Raw genomic sequence first — 20,559 nt, 5'->3', positions numbered from 1 at the left:
AACTGTTTTGTCGTACTGTCCTGAGTTTTCGTACAAATTAATCAAAACTTATTTAGTTTGAGTCACTGTTTTGTTAACTTCTAAGTGATGTGGTTAGCATGTGCCAGGGTCAGTGTGTCTAGCTAGTACATGATGTTCTGTCACGGGTGATAGGATGGGGGACGTTTGCAACTAGTTGTTAAAAATAACTTTGCTCAATGAGCGATTGGAAGGATTTTAGGTATTTCACTCTTTTATGGTGCAGAATATCATCAAAAGACTCAGGGAATCTCTGTGCGTAAAGGACAAGGCCAAAAACCACAACCGAATGCCCATGACCTTCAGTCCCTCAGATGGCACTGCATTAACAACCAGCATTATTCTGTGTGAGAATGTGTGTGTGGGTGTGTGTGTGTGGGTGTGTGTGTGTGGGTGTGTGTGTGGGGAGTGTTTGCTTATTAGCTGTGTCATTATAGGATGTCTGTGCGCCTTTCAGGAAACCCAAGGTTGCAGTTCATGTTCACTGAAGTGTGAAAAAAAAAAAATCTGTTTTTAAAACAGCTGCAGTTTTGTTTTAGTTTGCTGCATTGCAAATTGTTCCACATCTCCACCACACTGAAATGCAGAGAGATTGAACAGCATCTGTAACATCTGCGCACTGACTCAAGGTAGGCTACATTCTATGCATAAACAAACAAAACTCAATAACTGTCATTTGATTAATATTGATAAATAAATAAATAATACTATGATGTTGTACAAATAAATAATATGGTGATGTTATTGTAAAACAATGTATATTTTCAGAATGCTATGATTATTGAGACAAAGAGTAAAAGTCAATTAGTGAAATCTATTGTAATTTTAACATTTTGCAACCATCCCTGATCCATGTTGCAACTGTCCCCAGCTTTGGGGTGTAAGTTTAATTGATAAAAATGTGGTTGGACTTGTCCTAATAGTTCAAAACGTATTGTAACCGTCCCCAGTCTCCCCTACGCTGTGGAATCAATGAGCCAAAATCTAACGCATATCTTTGCTATTATTTTATTGCTTGTCTTTTGTCATAACAGCAGCTCGGTCTGTGTGAATCAGGCATACAGTACAGTACGAATGCGCACTGAGAAAACCACACTGGCGTTGAATTCCCTTGTGAATTAGTTCTTCAGAGCAGATCTGAATATGGGTGGAGCGTTCACTGAACTAATAGAAAAGTTAAACACATCCGCGGCAACCATGATAGATCTGAAAACAACCTTATTTTAGCGATGTGGCAGTAAGAAATATTCTAACTGACATTTACTACATTCACACAGTGTAGTAACATAAACTGTGACTGTGCTTTAGCTCTTGTATCGCAGTAAAAAACACTTTTACCAGATCAGTGAGCTGCAGCTCCTCTCACTGAACACCAACTCACAAAGGCTTTACTGTTTGGGAAATGCCCCCCAGCTGATATGGAGATTCTGATTGGTTCCACCAATGTGTTTGACGCTCTCTCTATTTGTGTCTGTTGGCACTCCGAGTAGTTTCTTTACGATGTAAGTGATCTGAGCTCAATCAGAAAGTGGTGGGTCGCTCCCAAGTGGTGCGGCTGTCTAAGCGTTGGTCTATCAACAGGAGATCATGAGTGCGATTCCTGGTGATGCTACAGCCATCCACGGCCGGGAGTCCAAGACAGCACAATTGGCCTTGCTCTCCCTGAGTGGGTAGGATGGCCCTCCTTCTCCCCCATCAGTCAATGCAATGCTAGCCAGCACAGGCATCTGTTAGCTGATGTAAGAGAACTGGCGGTTAGTGTTCTCCTTCAGGTATAGTGGCACCTTGAAGATGCGGTGGCACTTCACATAACTTGGAGGATGCTTGTGCTTGCCCTCCTGGCACAGATGGAATCATGTGACTGGGGGAGTCATAACTAGATCATAACTAGATCCTTAAAAAAAAAGAAAGTGGTGGGTCAGATGCTCGCTCGCACCTGCGGTTCCAGCAGCTTTGACTGGGCCCGTCTTTTTTCAATCTGATCTCATTGATTTCTAGGAGAAATTACGAAGATATTTTGTTGTTTTTTTTCCTTGTATTTTTTCCTCTATTGTGTGTGATGTAGAAGTCATCTTCTCCCTACCCCAGCCCCAAGACAGAATGCTGAAGCACAATAAGTCTGTTTTCTTATAGTGTAATGATTTTATTCTGTTCCTATTATAGGATGTCTGTGTTTGAGTCTTCACTTCTTTTCCCAAAGCTAATTTGTGTCTCCATAAATAAAAGAGAAAAAACATAACAGTTACCCCTTGTATTTACATTTAGACCTTTGGCATAATCAGTCATTTTCATATCAGTTATTTTAATATAGGTTTGTTTTATTATTGAAACATCCAACAAAGTTTAAATCAGTGAGAAATGAAACTGTCCACAACTAATTCATGCTAATTTTCCCTTGTGTAAGGACCAGTACTACTCATTAGTCACCCCACCACACTCATGATCTGCACTGGTGATAGGATTGTGGAATTTTATTCCAGTGTTCAAGTGTTTTTGAACTTTACTAACATTTAAAAAATATGTACTTTTGGCTTTCGCTCAAGTATGTCTTTGGTTCAACATTTCCACTTTTAATAAATAAGATTTTGACGCAGCACCCAAACTCTCACTGTACTCTTTTTCTCTGCGCTTTCCACTTGACTGTAATATCATGGTATATACGGTGGACATGCATTATTTTTACATTGTGTTTGTTTATATTGTTTCTGAATGTGACCTGGCTGTTGTCTTGCTCTCATTGTGATTGTATTTAGTCTCTGATTCCTCCTGTTTCTGTTCTCTTGAGCTTTGACACCACAACACATTTATCTTACATGTAAAGTACTCAGTGAATAAATGTTAAGCCCTATTTGAGCAGCATAGTAGTTTATATTATTATATAGTTTATATTTAGTTTAGTAGTATATATATATATATTAGTATTACCTGGGGACAAACTGTAATTTGCTCTGTGATTTTAATCCAGTACAAATCTGCCATGTCTGTAGTCTTTACAGGTCTGCCAAGTAATAATTCTGGAGCAAAGTACCTCCTATAATTTATAAACTCAGAGAGCCTCAGCAATAGTAATCCTACCTGAATTGACATCTCAGCGATATAATAACAAAACTGGGTAGTAGAAAACTGACAATGCTGGAGTTGGCTTCCTATTCGCCAGCTTCTTGTTTTAGTTCAGTAACTGCTGCACCATGTAAAGTGGAATGAGAAAATTCGAACTAGAAGCTGGCGAATAAGAAGCTGACTCCAGCTTTGTAGAAAACGGTGCCTCCCTTTATTTCATTTTTGTGAAGACAAGGCTGTCACCTAAAATGAAGCTCGATTTGACTCTTAATCCTCGAGTTCATGACAAGACTGATAAAAATCCACAATTTTGGGGATGGCTGAATTACACGGAGAAGAAAAATGAAACAACTTGAAAGTTCCTCTCTCAAGGCAGTGCGTTTTCTGTCTTGTTGGGGCGACATCTGGCAAGTTGAACAAACACCCACTTTACTAGCCTAGTGCTAGGCTATGCCAGTCAGCCATACAGCATGTTATTGTTCAGAAGTGGCACCTGTCTTATAATGCCGCTGTAAATGCCCACACGATGATCTCTTGATCCGGGCTGTTTGGGCTACTTTGGGATCCCTTATCCCGTATGAATCGGCCATGAAATCAAGCCCATATTACAATACCGGACCTCCTCTTGTAAAACTAATTCAAATAGGGCTTAAGTCACTCCTCTATGATCTGCTGTGTTTGGCTCTGTTTCAATTCTTTTTTTAACCCTTGTCCCACTTTGACTCACCACTCAGATGTGCATCAGTCCTGCATCACACAGGTGGCCACTCTTTGCAGTATGGAAGGAGGGACAGTGAGGAGTGAATCATTCAAACGCCCTCGCCTCAGCGAGCTGATCGGCTAGCCTTGCATACTTTGCAATGCAAAGCGTTTAAGATGTTTGAACATAACTCACACAACGTGTGTGACTAACTGCTTTGCCCGGCTATAAACTTGGAGCAGAACCGTGGTGTAGTGCTTTTCTTTTGGTTCTTGTTAACCGTGTACGCTTTAGCATGCTAGTCAGCCAGCAGTGGAAAGTGCTGAAATTGTATTGGTCATCATGAATAACAGATGGAGCAGTTTGTAACCTACAAATTGAATATTACGGTTTTTGGAATGTTAATCACTTTAAAGTAGAGTTCAGCTTATGAACAGCTTTGTCCACAGTGACTTTAGGGTTTGAGAAGGGGAATGCATCAGATTGCAATGATTTCTGGGTAAGTTCTGCTGCTGAAGTCTACACTGGTGTTCGCTCAATCCCTTCGCCCCTCCGAGGGCTCATCTCACATCCATCACTTCAGCTAATAAAGTAATGGAACTGCCCTTAAAATGGCGCGGGGGATTCCCCACAAAGAGAAATGCTGTGTCCAAGTGGACGGAGGCTTTTAGAACCGGTACTGAAACTGGGGGTTACACATTCAGTATCAACCTGCTCTTCTTCTCCTCTCTGCTTAGAAACAGATGACTCTGATACTGACTCCTTATTTCTCATTGACCAGAGCTCCTGGATCCTGAATTCTCATCGGTCAGATTTCTTCCTGCCAAATGTTTGTCGGTTGGCTCTGATGCCAGTCTGTGGTGAGAGATGGAGCAGATCGTGAAGTCCCTCATTTACCTCGCCTTTACAGTTCAACTGGCCTCAGCAGGTCAGTTTAAAGTCCTTGTAATAAACGTTTTAAAGCTTGATTGTAGGAAATGTTTTTAAACATTTTTATAATCTAGCTGAAACATTTTAAATAGTGCATTAAAATCATTAACCCCTTAAAATGCCAGGCTTCTTACATGCTAAGGCTTATTATTCAGTATCTACGGGGACTTCAGAGTGAACTGGTTGATCTATTATTAAGTTATAGAAGTGTGTAATGGAACTCTGGCCATTTAAGGGGTTAATAAATTATAGATCATGTTAATAATGAGAAATGTGTAGAAAGAAATGAGATTAGGTTCCCTTTTTGAACACTGAGAGGGTCATTCTGTTTGACTGATGCTGGGGGTGTGGCTAATTAACCTATTCAGCCGGTCACCTGACTGGAAACATATTTGATTGCTTAATAATAAAAATGAATAACATTATAATAATAATGTTAATACTGTTAATAACAATAATAGTAATAACATTCATTTTAAGGCCATTACTAAAATCAATACTTGCTTGTGTCTTTAACTTATTCTGCAGGATAAGTGATCAAGATCCGTTTTGTTTATTAAAAATGAGTAATAATGAATTACATTAATTTAAAAGATATTACTGATATCAGCACTGGTTTGTTGTTTGTTTGGTCTTTTCGAGTGTTGTGGCTGATGGAGCTGCAATATTGGAGGTTGTGGTGACTGTTTGCATATTTGTTCACTGTATACATATTTCCTTCATGACAAATTTTTGATTACATTTTCAGCCTCCCACTCTCTTCGCTACATCTTCACTGCAGTCACACCGGGAATTAACTTCCCAGAGTTCACTGTGGCGGGTCTGGTGGATGGAGGGCAGTTTGTGTACTATGACAGTAACATCAAGAAGTTCATCCCAAAGACAGACTGGATCGAGAAGAACGAGGATAAGGACTGCTGGGACGCAGAGACACAGGATCATCTGAGAGTTCAGGAGATCTTCAAAGCTAATCTGGCTACAGCAATGAAGCGCTTCAATCACACTGGAGGTGAACATGGAGACGCTTTAAACACTAGCTAACCTAGCTAACGTTAGCGCCCACTGGCAAAAGCCAAACTGACCCCTTGGTGGGTGCTAGATACTATGTGGTGGGCACCAGATACTGTGGTGAGCACCAGATACTATATGCTATGTGATGAGCACCAGATGTGATCAGGTGCACACCAGATAACATGATGAGTACCAGATACTATGTGATGGGCACTAGATACTATGTGGTGAGCAACAGATACTATTTGCTATGTGGTGAGCACCAGATGTCATCAGGTGCACACCAGATAACATGTGAGGAGTACCAGATACCATGTGGTGAGCACAAGATACTATGTTGTGAGCACCAGATACTATCTGGTGGGCACTAGATACTATCTGATAGGCACCAGATACCAGATTTTTGAGTAAAATGAGCATATAAAGATCTCAGTCTTAATCCATAATCTGAATCAGATTTAACGTGTTCTCATTCTGCTCCTTTTACTCACTGAATCATCTCATCAGTCTGAACACAGATTGAACATTCACACACACTTTAAAGGACCCGTGTCCTTCATTTGACTTGGAGATTTCCCCTGAGTAACATTTGTGTGGCTGTGTGTACGTAATATATTTCTATATGACCATTTTCTCTCTTTATCTCTTAGAATTAAACAGGCTGTTTTTTACAGCGTCTTTAATACTGAACTCTGTTCTGATTGGCTGTCTCATTCAAAAAGCAACCTAAATCACTCCTAATTTCAGTGTGAATGGGTGTTTTTATAGCTTAGTTTCCATATGCATGTATGAACCGGAGAGTGAATGGTATGTTTTCAAAGTTCCAGTTTCAAAAACAAGCAAGGAAGTTTCAGTTTTACATGATACAGGCCTTTTAAAAATAATTTAAACCTGTGTTCTTCCAATTACAGGGCAAAGTGCTTATAATTCTAATTTCTTTGTGGCCTTAAAAGTCCATATTGCACACATTAACTTTATTAAATATGTTAAACATATTAAGATATTTGCAGATTGTAATAAAATATATCATTAATCCAATGAATCCTAAGCTAGTTTTATTTTTTACAATGAATATTTGAGTCAATTACAATAACAAAATGTTTACAGGAGAAAGTCATACTATTAATTTGTTTAGGAGCCACTGGGCTACTCAGATATAACATCATTTAACATGTAAACACTAACAGAATTTTGATATATTTATGAATTTGAGTAGTTTTGATCAAAAATGTACTTGGGGCCTGTACTTGGCATCCTCACTGCATGTGTTCTGTAGCAGTGCTCTGATATGTGATGCTACATGATGTGTGGCTTTTAGTTTTTCTGAGGGTCTTCCTGGCTCTGATTTACCCCTCTTTCTATCAGTGCCACCTATCAGTAAGCTCCCACAGCACCGATCAGTGAGTCCTCTGAAAAATAAATAGGTCAAATGTGTTTATTTGGTCGTTCAGACGTGGAACACAAATTTGACACCTCGTGATTTTAAAATACCGCCATCATTTTTAAATACCGCGGTATACCTTATTACCATTATGATACACCAACCCTATCTGGTGGAAATGTGTAATTGCATGCAAGGTGTGGAAGAACATTTTGTAATGTGGGTTGTGCTTTGGATCCCTTCCTAGAGTGGATGAATCTGATGATTGCGAGTGCATTGAAAGGGTATTTCAAAAAAACTCAGTCAGAACGATCTACTATTGTCATCATATCTTCATCAGTACAGTGTTCATTTTGCATTTGAGACCTAAACATCGAGCCGGACCTTCTTTGATCCTGTACGTGCTGTAGTGATAATCCAGATACGGTTCTCAAGAAAGTATAAATAAGCAGTTTTTGGAAAACTACTTGAGTAATTGAGTTTTTTTTTGTATATCTGCAATCACAACCTGAATATATGTCTAAAGTGATTTGGCTGGAAATGATCTGTACAAACAAAACAAAATATACTATCAGGTGCACACCAAATATTATTAGGTGAGCACCAGATACTATGAGGTGAGCACCAGATAATATGTGGTGAGCACCAAATACTATCAGGTGAGCACCATATGCTATGTGTTGAGCACCAGATACTATGTGGTGGGCACTAAATACTATCAGATGCAGACCATATGCTACATGGTGGGCCACAGATACTACGTGGTGGCCACCAGATACTATGTGATGAGCACTAGATGCTATGTGGTGAGCACCATATGCTTTGTGTTGAGCACCAAATGCTATCAGGTGCGCATCATATGCTATGTGGTGAGCAGCATATGCTATGTGGTGGGCACCAGATGCTATCAGGTGGGCACCAGATGGTATCAGGTGAGCACGAGATGCTATGTGGTGAGCACCATATGCTATGTGGTGGGCACCAGATACTGACAGCTGCATCTGCCTATGCAAACTTCTCTGTGACAGAATGTTTTAAATTATTTCAGATTTAGCAGCATAAATAACGGCAACTAATCCAGGCTACTTGTTGAGGTTTAAGAAAATTGAAACAAAATTTTCCAAGTTAAGACACAAAATAGCCTCTTTCAATTTTAACAACAAAAATAAGTCTTACATAGTGCAGCTAAAAAAATACCTGACAGGTGTTCAGCAGTGACTGCTCCACGATGGACACTGACCTCACTTAATCACTTTACTTAACATGATATATGTGCAATCATGTCTCTGCAGGGGTTCACACAGTGCAAGCGACGTACGGCTGTGAGCTGAATGATGATGGAACCAAGAGAGGATACCACCAGGAAAGTTATGATGGAGAAGACTTCATCAGTCTGGATCTGACCACTGAAACCTGGACCGCAGCCAACGCTAAAGCTGTTATTACCAAACAGAAGTGGGATTCTAATGTGGGTCGGACTAACAGCTGGAAGAACTACCTGGAGAATGAATGTATCGAGTGGTTACAGAAGTATGTGGAATATGGAAGATCTACTCTGGAGAGGAAAGGTACAGTGATCTGATCTGTTACTGTAACTGTTCACTCTCACTGTTTCACCCTCATCACTGAAAACCTGCTCGTAATTTAATCACAAACACCCTTCCCTTCAACACTGACAGTAACTGTTACTAACATGGTATAATATTGCTGATAGTATAGACAGTAAAATTCACCTACACTGATGTGCCAAAAGTCATGGGACAGGAATTGGTATTGTGTAAAACCCCTCTAGTCCAGCAAAGTGCAACTTTACGTGGCATCGATTTCACAAGTGGACAGAAGATGTCTGGAGGGATGTTGAGCCATGCTGTCTGGATAGCCACCCACAGCACTGTGGTATTTGTAGGTGCAGGATCTCGGCTGTGAGTGGACCTCTCCACCACCTCCCATAAATACTCGATTGGGGCGAACCTGCAGGCCACACCATTCGTCAGAACTCTCCAGAATGATCCTCAAACCAGTTCAGGACAAATTGGGCCTGATGGTACAGTGCATCATCCTGCTGGAATATCCCATCGTTTTGGGGGTACATGAAGTCCATGAAGGGCTGCAAAAGGTCACCAAGCAGTAACACAGAGCGATAGCGGTCACTGGTCAATGAAATTTTTAGGCGGACCAGTGGACCCAACCCATGCCATGAGAACACACTCCACACCAGTATGGAACCATCACCATCTTGCACAGTGCCTTGTTGACAACTGGGGTCCATGGCTTCATGAGGTCTGCGCCACACACGAACCATCAGCCCAAAACAACTGGTACCACGACTCATCGGACCACAACACATGTTGACAGTCCTCTAGGGTCCAGTTAGCAACCCCAGGAGCTTTGGTGAGGCGCTGTGTCCGGTGTCGTGGTGTAAACAGAGTCACTCTGGTGGGTCTTCTGCTCCCAAATCCCATGGAAGCTAAAGAATGCTGCACTGACCTGTGGGATATGTGTGGAGCCTCCTGCATTGAATGTGGATGTGATTTCTGCCAGAGTTGCTTGTCTGCTTGCATGGATAATTCTAGCCAGATGCCGCCGGTCATGATAATTAAGCACCTGTGAGCGGCCACTGCGCTGTCCACTGTGGGTGGTAATGTGTACTTTGCTGGTCTTCAACATTTGTAATTTATCCTTTAGTACTGTTGTATATTGCACATATAAATTTCAGAATATTGCAAATTGTACGTCCTCAATACCAGGGATTGTAAACATATTCATGTGCTCTATCTCTACTGCGCGCTCCAGTCCGTCCTGAAGTGTTTCTGTTCCAGAAGAACTCTTCTTCTCCAGTGGTGTGTCATGCTACAGGTTTCTTCCCCAAAGCAGTGATGATCTCCTGGCAGAAGAATGGAGAGGATCTGGATGAGGATGCGGAGCTCAGAGAGTTGCTACCCAACCAGGATGGAACCTTCCAGAAGAGGAGCGTTCTGACTGTCTCACCTGAGGAGCTGAACAAACACAACTACACCTGCGTCATTCAGCACATCAGCCTTCAGGAGGAGATGGTGCTACAGGTGATTAATCACAGAGTCCTGCCACGAGGTACCGATCTGATTCTAAAGGGCAAAAAACTGTTACTTTGAAAATCACAGTATTAAATATGCAGCTAATGAAAATGTACAATTTTGTAACACAGGTGTTTCAGATGGAGGGTCAGTTGGCGTCATCGTTCACGCAGGCGTGGGTGTTCTCCTGCTTTTCATGATTGGCTGTGTTGGAGTTTTCATTTGGAAGAAGATGTGAGAGAACGTGTGAAGCTCAGATCTAACCGTGTGTTTAACAGTATCCAGCTAACAGTTTAATTAAATTCAATTCAGGCAGATTTTAATATGGACTCAAGTCAGGGACTCCAATCAGTGATTGAGACTCAAGTACGACTTCTTGAGTTCTGTCCTTTAGACCGAAACATTTTCTGTAATAAAAGACTTGTTATTTGAAGCTGTGTCAACAGTTTTTAGTTGGGTTCTGCTTTTGTTCAATGCAATGCCTGCAGCTAATAATGAAAGGAAATTTAATGTCTCTATTAAAGCCTCGAGACTCAACTTGGAATCTCACACATTTCCATTCTGACTTTGTGTTCATGATTTTGTCATATTTGCTGGTCCAGTTTGTTGTTCCTGACAATGTTATTGTGTTTTGCAAAGAAATTTGTATTTTGCTTGTATGTTGTCCTTTGTTTTTTACAATACTATAATACAATACAATACAATACAATACTATAATAGACTATCATAATCTATCTCACTCTTTCAGCCTCAGGTTCTGATCTAGGTTATACCAAAAAAGGTAATATGTCATCTTGATGTATGACAGTTGTAAAGAACACAGCTACAGCTACAAGTACCGCTGTAAGTATTCTTGAAATGTTGGGAATACTGCATACCGCTTTATCAAAGATAAACTGTAATTATTTCGCTTTTTGGGTTCCCACGTTCTCCCAACATTAAACCTAACAGCAAGCGAGCGCTCAAATGTAGTGTTGCATCGCAAAGTTTTCAGAATGTCCACACTGGAAACATCAAGTACGTACATCAAGCCAACATGTAAACAAAAACATGAATCTATCAGAAAAGAGCTTCTTTACTGATGGAGCTGTTCAGCTGTGGTTTTGGGACATTGACTTAATAGAGCGCGTACTGGCTTATCACAAAATTTAACATCAGTAATCTAAACATAGTTAAAATAGCATTATACCGCCCCCTGGTGTTGGGCATCTACAGGGTCTACATAGCTAACTACCTACATATCCTTATTAATCAGTGTCTGTGTTTACATGCAAAGATTTTTGCCAATTTATTTGAATACATTCCGATTATAGAATAAGACTGAGGTGTTTATATACTAATCTACGTTCACAATCTCACTACAAGTAATCCAATCCAAAATTACAAATATGCGAAAAGTACCACTTAGTGTAGACGTTACCATGACAACGAGCATCATGTGAGTCCCGTCAGAGTGAGACGAGTAGCAGAGAGCAGTGCTTTTGTTTTTAATTACTGATGATGTCAGACTCAGGAAGACGTCCTTCACATGTCCTTATTAAAGAAGGCCGAGAGGAAGACGTCGTGTTCTGAGACATATATGCTGGACGTCCGTCCCACCGCCGTCTTTTAAAGATCATCCTCTGCAGACCAGTTTCTGCTCCGCCATGTTGAATGGTATAAACTTTCACTATGACGCGGCGAACACGATCAGAACGTACTTAAACTTTCCGATAGGGAATGTAATCAGATACAGGCGTTTACACGGCTTCTAAAGTTGGAATGGCAGTAATGGGCCCATCAAAAATGGCACATCGCACTCTGCTGCTCATGGATTATAATGGGAGCATTTTGGTTTTGTTTTTGTCCCTTTCTTGCGTTCCTTGCTATTAGGACACAATGTTAGCTACAGTACGTTCCCTCTTTAGTATATGTATCCTCTATTATTAATAACCTGATGGGCTGTGAGAGTGAAGGTTTAGCATGACCCTCCAACTTATTTGTCTTTCTGAACTTTTGCTAATTAGAATACTAAATATTTTCCAGACTCCTTCACAGTGTCTTTCATAGCTCTTTTTTGTACTGTGGTAGCTAAAGGCTAATTGCTAGTTGTCTGTGCTTGTTTTAATTTAGCATTAAACATGGCTTTATGCTACTAAAAGCCTGTATGTGTTTCTGTATTTCATTGAAAAATAAAATAAAACTTGTAAATTGCATATTTTCTGTTTAGAGAATATCACTTTTTTTATTTTACAGTACAGTAAATGCCTAATATGTAATGGATAAATATGGAGCACTTACAAGTAACTTTCTAGTACATACTTTCCACATACATGACAGGTATATACAGCAGAATTTAATATAATGCAGAATTTAATATCAAGTAGTAACAATGTACTTACATTTAATACTATATGCATCCTTTGCAACTTCAGTATAAAAATACAGAGTAACTAATGTGAAAAAATAAGGTCGTCAGTTTAGGCTAAGAACCTACAAAATGGGTTAAGTACTGCAAACTGCTTCAGTACATACATATTTATGTGTTAGAAAAGAGTAGTTTACAGGTACAGTTGACAATAGTGTAAAATCATAGGGCACCAACCACTGAGTACCTGATAAGTACCTCCGAGTACAGTAATTCATTCCATATTAATTGGTATTATGAGTCAGGGTTATGCTCAATACAGGTAGTTTCTCTGTAATTACAATGTACAAAGTTACACTTTATTTTACAGTCCTTTGTTCATCTTATCACAGAGTGCTAGTATGTACCTGGTAGTATGTCTAGCTAATTTCTTCGTATGATATGAAAATAAGAGGTTACTGTGTAATTACTATGTACAAAGTTACACTACAGTATTACAGAAGACTCACTTGTAAACATACTAATTAATATGGAATGAATTACTGTACTGGAATAAAGGTACTTACTCTGTCTTACTCTGTACTTTCCTGTTGGGTATGCATATATTTACTGAAACACCTACCACTATTTTTTAGCTTATATATACTTATTTCTGACATTGTATTTACATACTGATCATGCAAAATATCTATCAAGTAGTACATATTTACCATTAAATTCTGAGTAAGCCCTGCTGTTTGTACCTGGTAGTTTTTATATAATTTACTATTTATGCAAACTATGCACCAGAAAATTACATGTAAGTACCATGTATTTACCTATTAAATACTAGTTACTAGTATTTTCCATGTTTTCCACATGTATGGGTGACCCTGCTATCAGAATAAGCTTTATTACTTGACTGTGAGCTTATTTTCATTGATTATTTCTTTTCATCACTTTATTTTTACTTGATTTTAACTAAGTGCTGTTTTTTTGAGCAGCATATAATGCATAAAAAATAATCCCTCTTCCCTCTGTCTCTCTCTCTTTTCATGTCCTGTTAAAGCGCCTCGCCTACCAAAGAATAATGCTCTTCCTCTGGATAACTGAATATCAGATTTGTTCTAGTGTTGACTATATGAATAAAATGGCAGTGCCCTTCTTTAATTATGCAGATTATTCTAGTGTTTACAGCACTGAGCACCACGTACATGGTGGGTGGAGGGCTTGTTTTTGTTGTCTAAAAATGAATAGTGCCCTTTTTGATGAGCTCTAAATGCTTAATATGCTGCTAAAAAACTGAAATTGTCCCTGGGGCAGGCTCAGTTACATTGGGCTGTATTTTTTATTAATGACTTTAACACAGCAGCCTGATCGCTAGAGCTGTAGTACTGGAGTCTGGTCTCGGTCTTGTCTTGGTCTCGACATCATTTAGTCTCAGTCCTGTATTGTGACATATCTTATTTTGAAAACTTATCACGGTACTTTTTTGCCATATTGCCCACCTCTGAGTGCACAACCACTGCAGGTTTGGGAAAAATAGAAATAAACCTACAAATGGACTGATCTGTGTTTTTGGGGCCGATACTGATCACCAATCGCCTTTCACCACGATCAGCCGACAGCTGATACCGATCGAGGGCGGGGCTGGATGCCTCGTTTATAAATGCAGCAAGTGATTCTGAAGAATGACTGTTGATATTTGAACTCAGTAGCAAAACAAACACACCCCTCCCTTCAGTGCTCTTTCAGAAGCTCCACCCCCCAGATTCATGGATACACCATGGTGCCAAGGTGAACAACCCTGTTTTAGGTCTTCATGGCCATAAACCCTTTCGCAATGATTGCCAGACTGAGTATAGTAAAGTGTTGAGGTGATGTTAAAATGGAAATGTTCATTAGATTTTTATGGGTTTCTGCTTGTTTTCAGCAACGCTACTGGATCAGATCCTCTCAGAAACATTACAGTCTGTTCAGGAAAGTTTGTGTCATTTATTGTTTATTGTATACAAGAAAATATCACTGTGTCTTACTGTAAAATTCTCTGAACCCGAACTGTACACAATACAGTATAAAATTTGTCCTCTGCTTCCAAAATTTTTATTTAAAGCATCTGTTCACACACACACACACACACACACACACACACACACACACACACACACACACACACACAGAGTCATTTAGGTGCAGATATTGTGTTTTTAATTCTTGGAGCCTCTTTCATGGTTTGGTTTCAGTCTCTAAACAGGCTCGTTTCTGTTTCTTTACTCTTTAATTTGAGCCTTATTGAACACTAACATCACTGAATTTATTAGAAAGCACTTTCAGTGAAAACAATCTTATGATGAGAAATTATGGGATGAATTTGATTCCAACACACTGTTGCGCTGCTGTCAAAACAATACATTTTAACTGAAGGATGTGATTTTAGTACCATGATGAAAACTTTATTAAAAATTAACCATTAATCCCATTTATTTACAATCTGTATCTTCCATTCAACCAGTTTCTGTTTGAAATCAAAAGTCTGATAATATTTCATATTTTCAGTTTAGTCTCTCAGAACTAATCCTTGTAAAACATACATTTAAATCATGAATTCTCTGGTATGTAAAAAAGTCCCATTTTTAAACTCAGTGCATGAACAGACGCAGAGGTCACCAGCAGGGGGAGACAGAGGCTCTGAACAGAGAAAGAGGCGGGAAAATAACTCAAGCTCATGAAATGGTGGAAAGATGACGTCACTTCAAATGTTTAATTATAGAGTGTCCACATTTCTGCCAGTCTGGCTCAAACAGGTGAACAGAAATGCTCGACCATGAGTGACCACAGGTTTAGCGAAGCCCACAGCTTAAGAAGAAGTAGATGATGACCTCTGAGACAGTGACCAGATCCATAAATAAGGGCAACTTTTTGAGTCCTCAATAGAGTGATGGTGTTTGTCAGACACATGCCAGGAAAGATCAGGTCATTAAATATTATTATTAGATTTATTGCTATTAGTATTAGAGTTATAGCTGTAATCACAGTGACAGAACACACGCACATAGTTTAATTTAAGGGTTCCAAAACTTTTTCATGCCAGGACCCTCATGTAGAGGTGGTGTTTGTCCTGAGACTGGATTTTTAACACTAAACTGCTGCAAAATGAGAGCCAAACCAGAAGTGTTTTCAGTAAAGGTGGTTTGTGTTTTTGTTTACTAATTGTGGTTTATGGTCAGTAAAGGTGGTTTATGGTTTGGTGTGGTCAACCACCAAGTAACTTAGAGGACTATAACTGCAGTGAAGCACTGTAGTTCCAGCAGAGGGAGCTGTTCCCCATCTTAACAGACCAAAAGCATTTCAGCGACTGTTCTAGAACTGCAGGGACTTTCCATCACCATCTGGCACACAGACTGGTTTGGCATGATTCCCCACAGAATGCCAAACAGCACCAGGGAGTTTACAGACTTTATACAGCATTGTGAAAGGAGAGAGAGAGAGAGAGAGAGAGAGAGAGAGACAGACAGACAAAGAGAGAGAGAGAGAGAGAGAGAGAGAGAGAGAGAGAAAGAGAGAGAGATAAAGACATGCATTCACTTTATCAAAGTCTGTTATTTTATAAGGCTGATAAACAGGTCATGTTTATCACCCTGAATGCAGATTTCTTCTTTGTACTTCTGTGTGTGTCTGGATTTTCCTTTGCTGTTTCAAGCACAAACAAAAGAGTCAGTGTGAAGCGTCTCCACTCAGCACAATCTTCCTGTCCTCATCTGACCCTGTTTTCCCCCTCAGGCTTTGTTAGTTTGTTCAAATAATCATTACTTTCCTGAAGGCAGCTCTGTTTACTAAACCAGTGATGCCTACAACATTTTTCTTTAGGTGTCTGACTCCTAGTTACAGCATTAAAGCTCTAACCGCCGTATAATTTGAAGGAGTGACAAGGAAATTCGAGATAAACACATTGAACACCAGTGAGCCAGACCTTCTCCAACCTGCTCCCTTCATTTCTGCCCAGCAACTCGTGATGCAGAGCATTTTCCTCTGCTTTCATTCACACAGAGAGGCCTTGTTTAGGGAGGCACTCACTCTGCAAACCGAATATAGTCTTTAAAGTAAACTTGGAAAGTAAATGTAAAGTAGATGTTCGTCTCACGGTGTACAACATTCTGTCTTTTATTCAAGAACAATCAGTTCTTTCTTCTCCACTATAAAAAGTAGTTTTAATTTAATTTACCATTGACTTCCCTTTATGTTTAGTGTGAAAAGTCCAGTGTAAAATGACTTTACATGAAAATATTCACTCTACTGAATTAAATTTCTTCTAAAAAATGAAGAACAGATCTTCCCCTCCCCCACCTCTTCACCATCACTCAGTTTGTTTCACTTTCCTCACCAGGCGTGACTGCAGGGAAAACCACATTCTTCCCAAAATAACAACTCTGTAGATTCTCTTGTTCTAGCAGGTAAAGCTATTTGTGTAAATCACCTCGTATTTCTTCAGATTTATGACTATTTTCCCATCATCAACATTCCATATAAACTCAGAAGACTCGTGTAGGTTTACTGGTGGTTTTGGATAGTAAATAAAATGTCTATATTTGTGTTGTAGTCATGGCGACCCCTGGTTCCTATCACCTCCACTGTAAAGACATCTGAACCATTTCACACCAAACCACTCTGAATCACTCTGTTTACACCTCAACCATTATGAAAAACTGCAAAATTGTGGAATTCCCCTTTACAGTGTGTTTAAAAACAAAACTATATGATTGAAAATATATTTTGGCCACATCCAGTAACCAAAAGCAACCACAAGACTGTTAAAAATCAAAAACACATGTATACAATAAGTGGGGGTAATTGGACACAACTTCAAACATTAAGGTCTAATTTCTCATGAAAACACTCTTTGAATAACTTATATTGATGACATAGACTGTTTTTGGTTTCGTGATTATTGAGAAATAGTTAATCATTATTGAAGTAAGAAACTTCCAGATCGTTAGAACGGATTAATGCTGGTTTTCCCCTCCACTGCTATACTTTCAGTTTATCAGCCTGCTCTACTCATCTTTATGTAGCAACTCGTGACTCAGAACATGTTCATACACCACCACACACAGAGACCTCGTGTTTAATCGTGTGCCTCATGTGCTGAGCTGGAGAGGGAATCTAAACGCAGAACACATGGCCAACAAATACAGCTTAATTAAATGAATCTTAATGAATGAGCTTGATTTGGCCAGATTTCTTCCTTATTGTTTGTGTGAGTGAATGTTCTGCTGATATTCCCAAACAAACGAGAATAAGAAACTATGTGTGTGGTGTGTGGGGGCTCAGACGAGGACATGCAGACTGTGCTGAGTGGAGACGCTTCACACTTCATATTCTTATACTCTGTCAAACACAAACTGGTGTCAGTGTGAAGCGTCTCCACTCAGCACAGCCTGCATGTCCTCATCTGAACTGGCACACCCTCTTTATTGCTTTGTTTTACAGCTCGAACAGTCACTGCTGTACTGAAGAATACTGTACATTATGCTGACAGTCTGTATAATTAAATGTTTAAGGTGTAAACAGAGTCGTTCAGAGTGGTTTGGTGTGAAACGCTCTGTTCTAGAGAAACTTACCCAGTCAGAATTGTTCACAGTGGTGGTGATAGGAACCAGACATCCACCTCTAAAAGTAATTACATTAAGAGGTTATGAATCACTGCCTGATGCCTGAGACATTATAATTTGATTGATGTCTACAGTAGTTTTTTGGCTGAATGCAGCAAATAGCTTCAAATATAATAAAATATCCCTCTCCCTGAATCACGATAGTGAGGGTGATTGGAGTGTTGTACCAAAATCACAGTGTGCTGGTGTAGGTTCCTATGCGCAGCCATATGTATAAAATCACTTTCATGATGCACATTCCTTCTTCAGTGAGAGCCTCTATAACACATTCCTCTTCAGCTCTGGTCCTGGAGGGCTGAAGTCCAGCACAGTTTGGTGTTTTCTCTGCATAAACACTAGTCTTCTAGTTCTGGAATTTAGAGCCCTGCTATAAAACATCTACTGAGTTAAACTGTTCAATCCTACATTTTACAAGTTTTGAACAGTATCAGTGCCCTCTCTTTCCAACTTACAAATTCTGCTAGATTTCCAAAAAGGGATTACTAAAACTGTGGAAAAATTAGTTTCTGTTACACAGATTATGATAAATCTATTTAGATGAATGTATGAAGTAGATGTTTTATTGCAGGGCTCTTAATTCCAGAACTAGAAGACTAGTGTTTAGTAAACACTCTCTCACTGACATGGATGATTAAAAAAACTGTTTAAATCATTACCTATAACAGTGTCTCAATTAGCTGCATTTACAGGGTGAGAAACTAACTCTCTGATATGCTGGTAATAATTGCTGTGACAACTGTGTGATAATAAATTTATGCTAATTCACCTGTAAGTCTCAGATATTCAGATATTCTGGTTCTGTTTTAAACATACACAATAGGCTATAACATTTTAAGAAATATCTTTGCTTCCACTTTTGACATGTGATTTAAGAGAAGAGTATTTTACATCATGGAGGAGCACTTTCACTTTTATTTGAGAACATTTCTGATTATAATTTTTAATGACTTGATTTATGATGAAGGGCAACACAGTAGCACAGTGTGTAGAGCCTCACAGCAAGAAGGGCCTGGGTTTGGTTTTCCTGGATGGGTGACCAGGGTCCTCTCAGGGTGGAGTTCGATTGTTCTCCCCGTGTCTGAGAGGGTTTCCTCCCACAGTCCAAAGATATGTAGTCTAATTGGCGAATAGGCGAACTAGAGATGCTAAATTGGCCCTATGTATGTGGATGTATGTGAATGTATATGGCTGTCTGTCTACGCTGTGATGGACTGGTGACATGTCCAGGGTGTTTCCTGCCTTCTGCCCATTGAGTGCTGGGGTTTCAGCACCCTGTGCAACCCAGGAGGATAAACAACTTAGAAAATGTGTTTAATTTACGACTAAGTAACTATGTAAAACATTTCAGTCCTTTACTGATCTGTTCTGAGGAATAGGAAGAAGGAGGGAGCTGAACTAGGCCTTCTGATGGGCTTCAGATGCAACTGATCCTTAATATCTAGTTCTGTTCCTCCTCTTTCTGTGATATATTTCAATATTTTGTAGCTGTAATGTTTCTGTTCTGTAATGTTCCTGGTGTTGTTCTAATGAGAAGTGTCCTACAGTTACTGAGCTCTTTTATTTTCTGCATGTTAAATCTTCTTTAGTGTCACCACTGATCCAGTGAGTAGCTGGATGTGATTAATAACTGTACAGTCGCCTGTAGGGGGAGCTGTTCTTCGTCTGAACAAACTGAAAGGGTTTCTGTGTTTATTCTGGAACTGCAGGGACTTTCCATCCCCTCAGGACATGAACATGACCACAGAGGGCCAAACGGCCTGGAGTTTACAGACCTTATACAGAAATATGAAGGAATAAAAAGAGAGAAAGACACACCTACACTTTATCACAGTCTATTATTTTATAAGGCTGATAAACAGACGTCACCTGAGGACAGATTTCCTCTGTTTCTTCAGTGTGTATGAATATCTTCTACAGTATCAAACACAGAGTCAGTGTGAAGCGTCTCCACTCAGTATAATCTGACCTCATCTGGCCACCAACACTCAGTTTATTTCACTTTCGACACCAGTAAAGACTAAACAGCTCTAACACTCACTGATGTACTGATGGCAGTTCAGTTTACTGAGACAATATTGCTTAAAACTCTTTATAATAAACACTAATAATATCATTACAGCAGAAGACAGTAAGAACATTCAAGAAAAAACAGACCTAAGATAAAAATCCCAGTCTTTCCCCTGCTGTACTTTCAATTTAGAGATCAACCTCCACTCTTCATTTCTGCCCAGCAACTCATGATGCAGTATGTTATTGTGTTCCCATTTGCAAAGAGAGCAGTCAAAAAGGCCACTGTGTGTTAGACTACACACACTGTTCATATGTCTGTTCATATCTTTACAATTTTCAAAGTGTTTTTGTCTTAATATGATACCAGTCAAAACTAGAACATAGAACAAGATGTCAAAACC

General features: G+C 39.5%; 1 protein-coding gene across 1 annotated transcript; it reads left to right on the top strand.

Annotated features, from left to right (window-relative positions):
- Positions 1–545: 545 nt before the first annotated feature.
- Positions 546–10,581, top strand: LOC118827413 (class I histocompatibility antigen, F10 alpha chain-like). Its single transcript, XM_036598769.1, has 6 exons — positions 546–647; positions 4,560–4,706; positions 5,457–5,717; positions 8,393–8,668; positions 9,894–10,190; positions 10,306–10,581. The coding sequence occupies exons 2-6, from the start codon at positions 4,646–4,648 to the stop codon at positions 10,389–10,391; spliced, it is 981 nt and encodes a 326-aa protein (XP_036454662.1). The 5' UTR covers positions 546–647; positions 4,560–4,645; the 3' UTR covers positions 10,392–10,581.
- The last annotated feature ends 9,978 nt before the right edge of the window (positions 10,582–20,559 follow it).

The sequence above is a fragment of the Colossoma macropomum genome, unplaced genomic scaffold (assembly GCF_904425465.1).
Source record: "Colossoma macropomum unplaced genomic scaffold, Colossoma_macropomum, whole genome shotgun sequence".
Classification (NCBI taxonomy): Eukaryota; Metazoa; Chordata; class Actinopteri; order Characiformes; family Serrasalmidae; genus Colossoma; species Colossoma macropomum.
The sequence above is the reverse complement of the archived record's forward strand: the minus strand, read 5'-3'. Positions and strand labels throughout refer to the sequence as shown.

Coding starts and splice junctions, on each gene's coding strand:
- LOC118827413 (XM_036598769.1), top strand. CDS start 4,646: ATGGAGCAGATCGTGAAGTCCCTCATTTACCTCGCCTTTACAGTTCAA. Junction 5,718..8,392: donor GCGCTTCAATCACACTGGAG/GTGAACATGGAG, acceptor ATGTCTCTGCAG/GGGTTCACACAGTGCAAGCG. Junction 8,669..9,893: donor ATCTACTCTGGAGAGGAAAG/GTACAGTGATCT, acceptor TGCGCGCTCCAG/TCCGTCCTGAAGTGTTTCTG.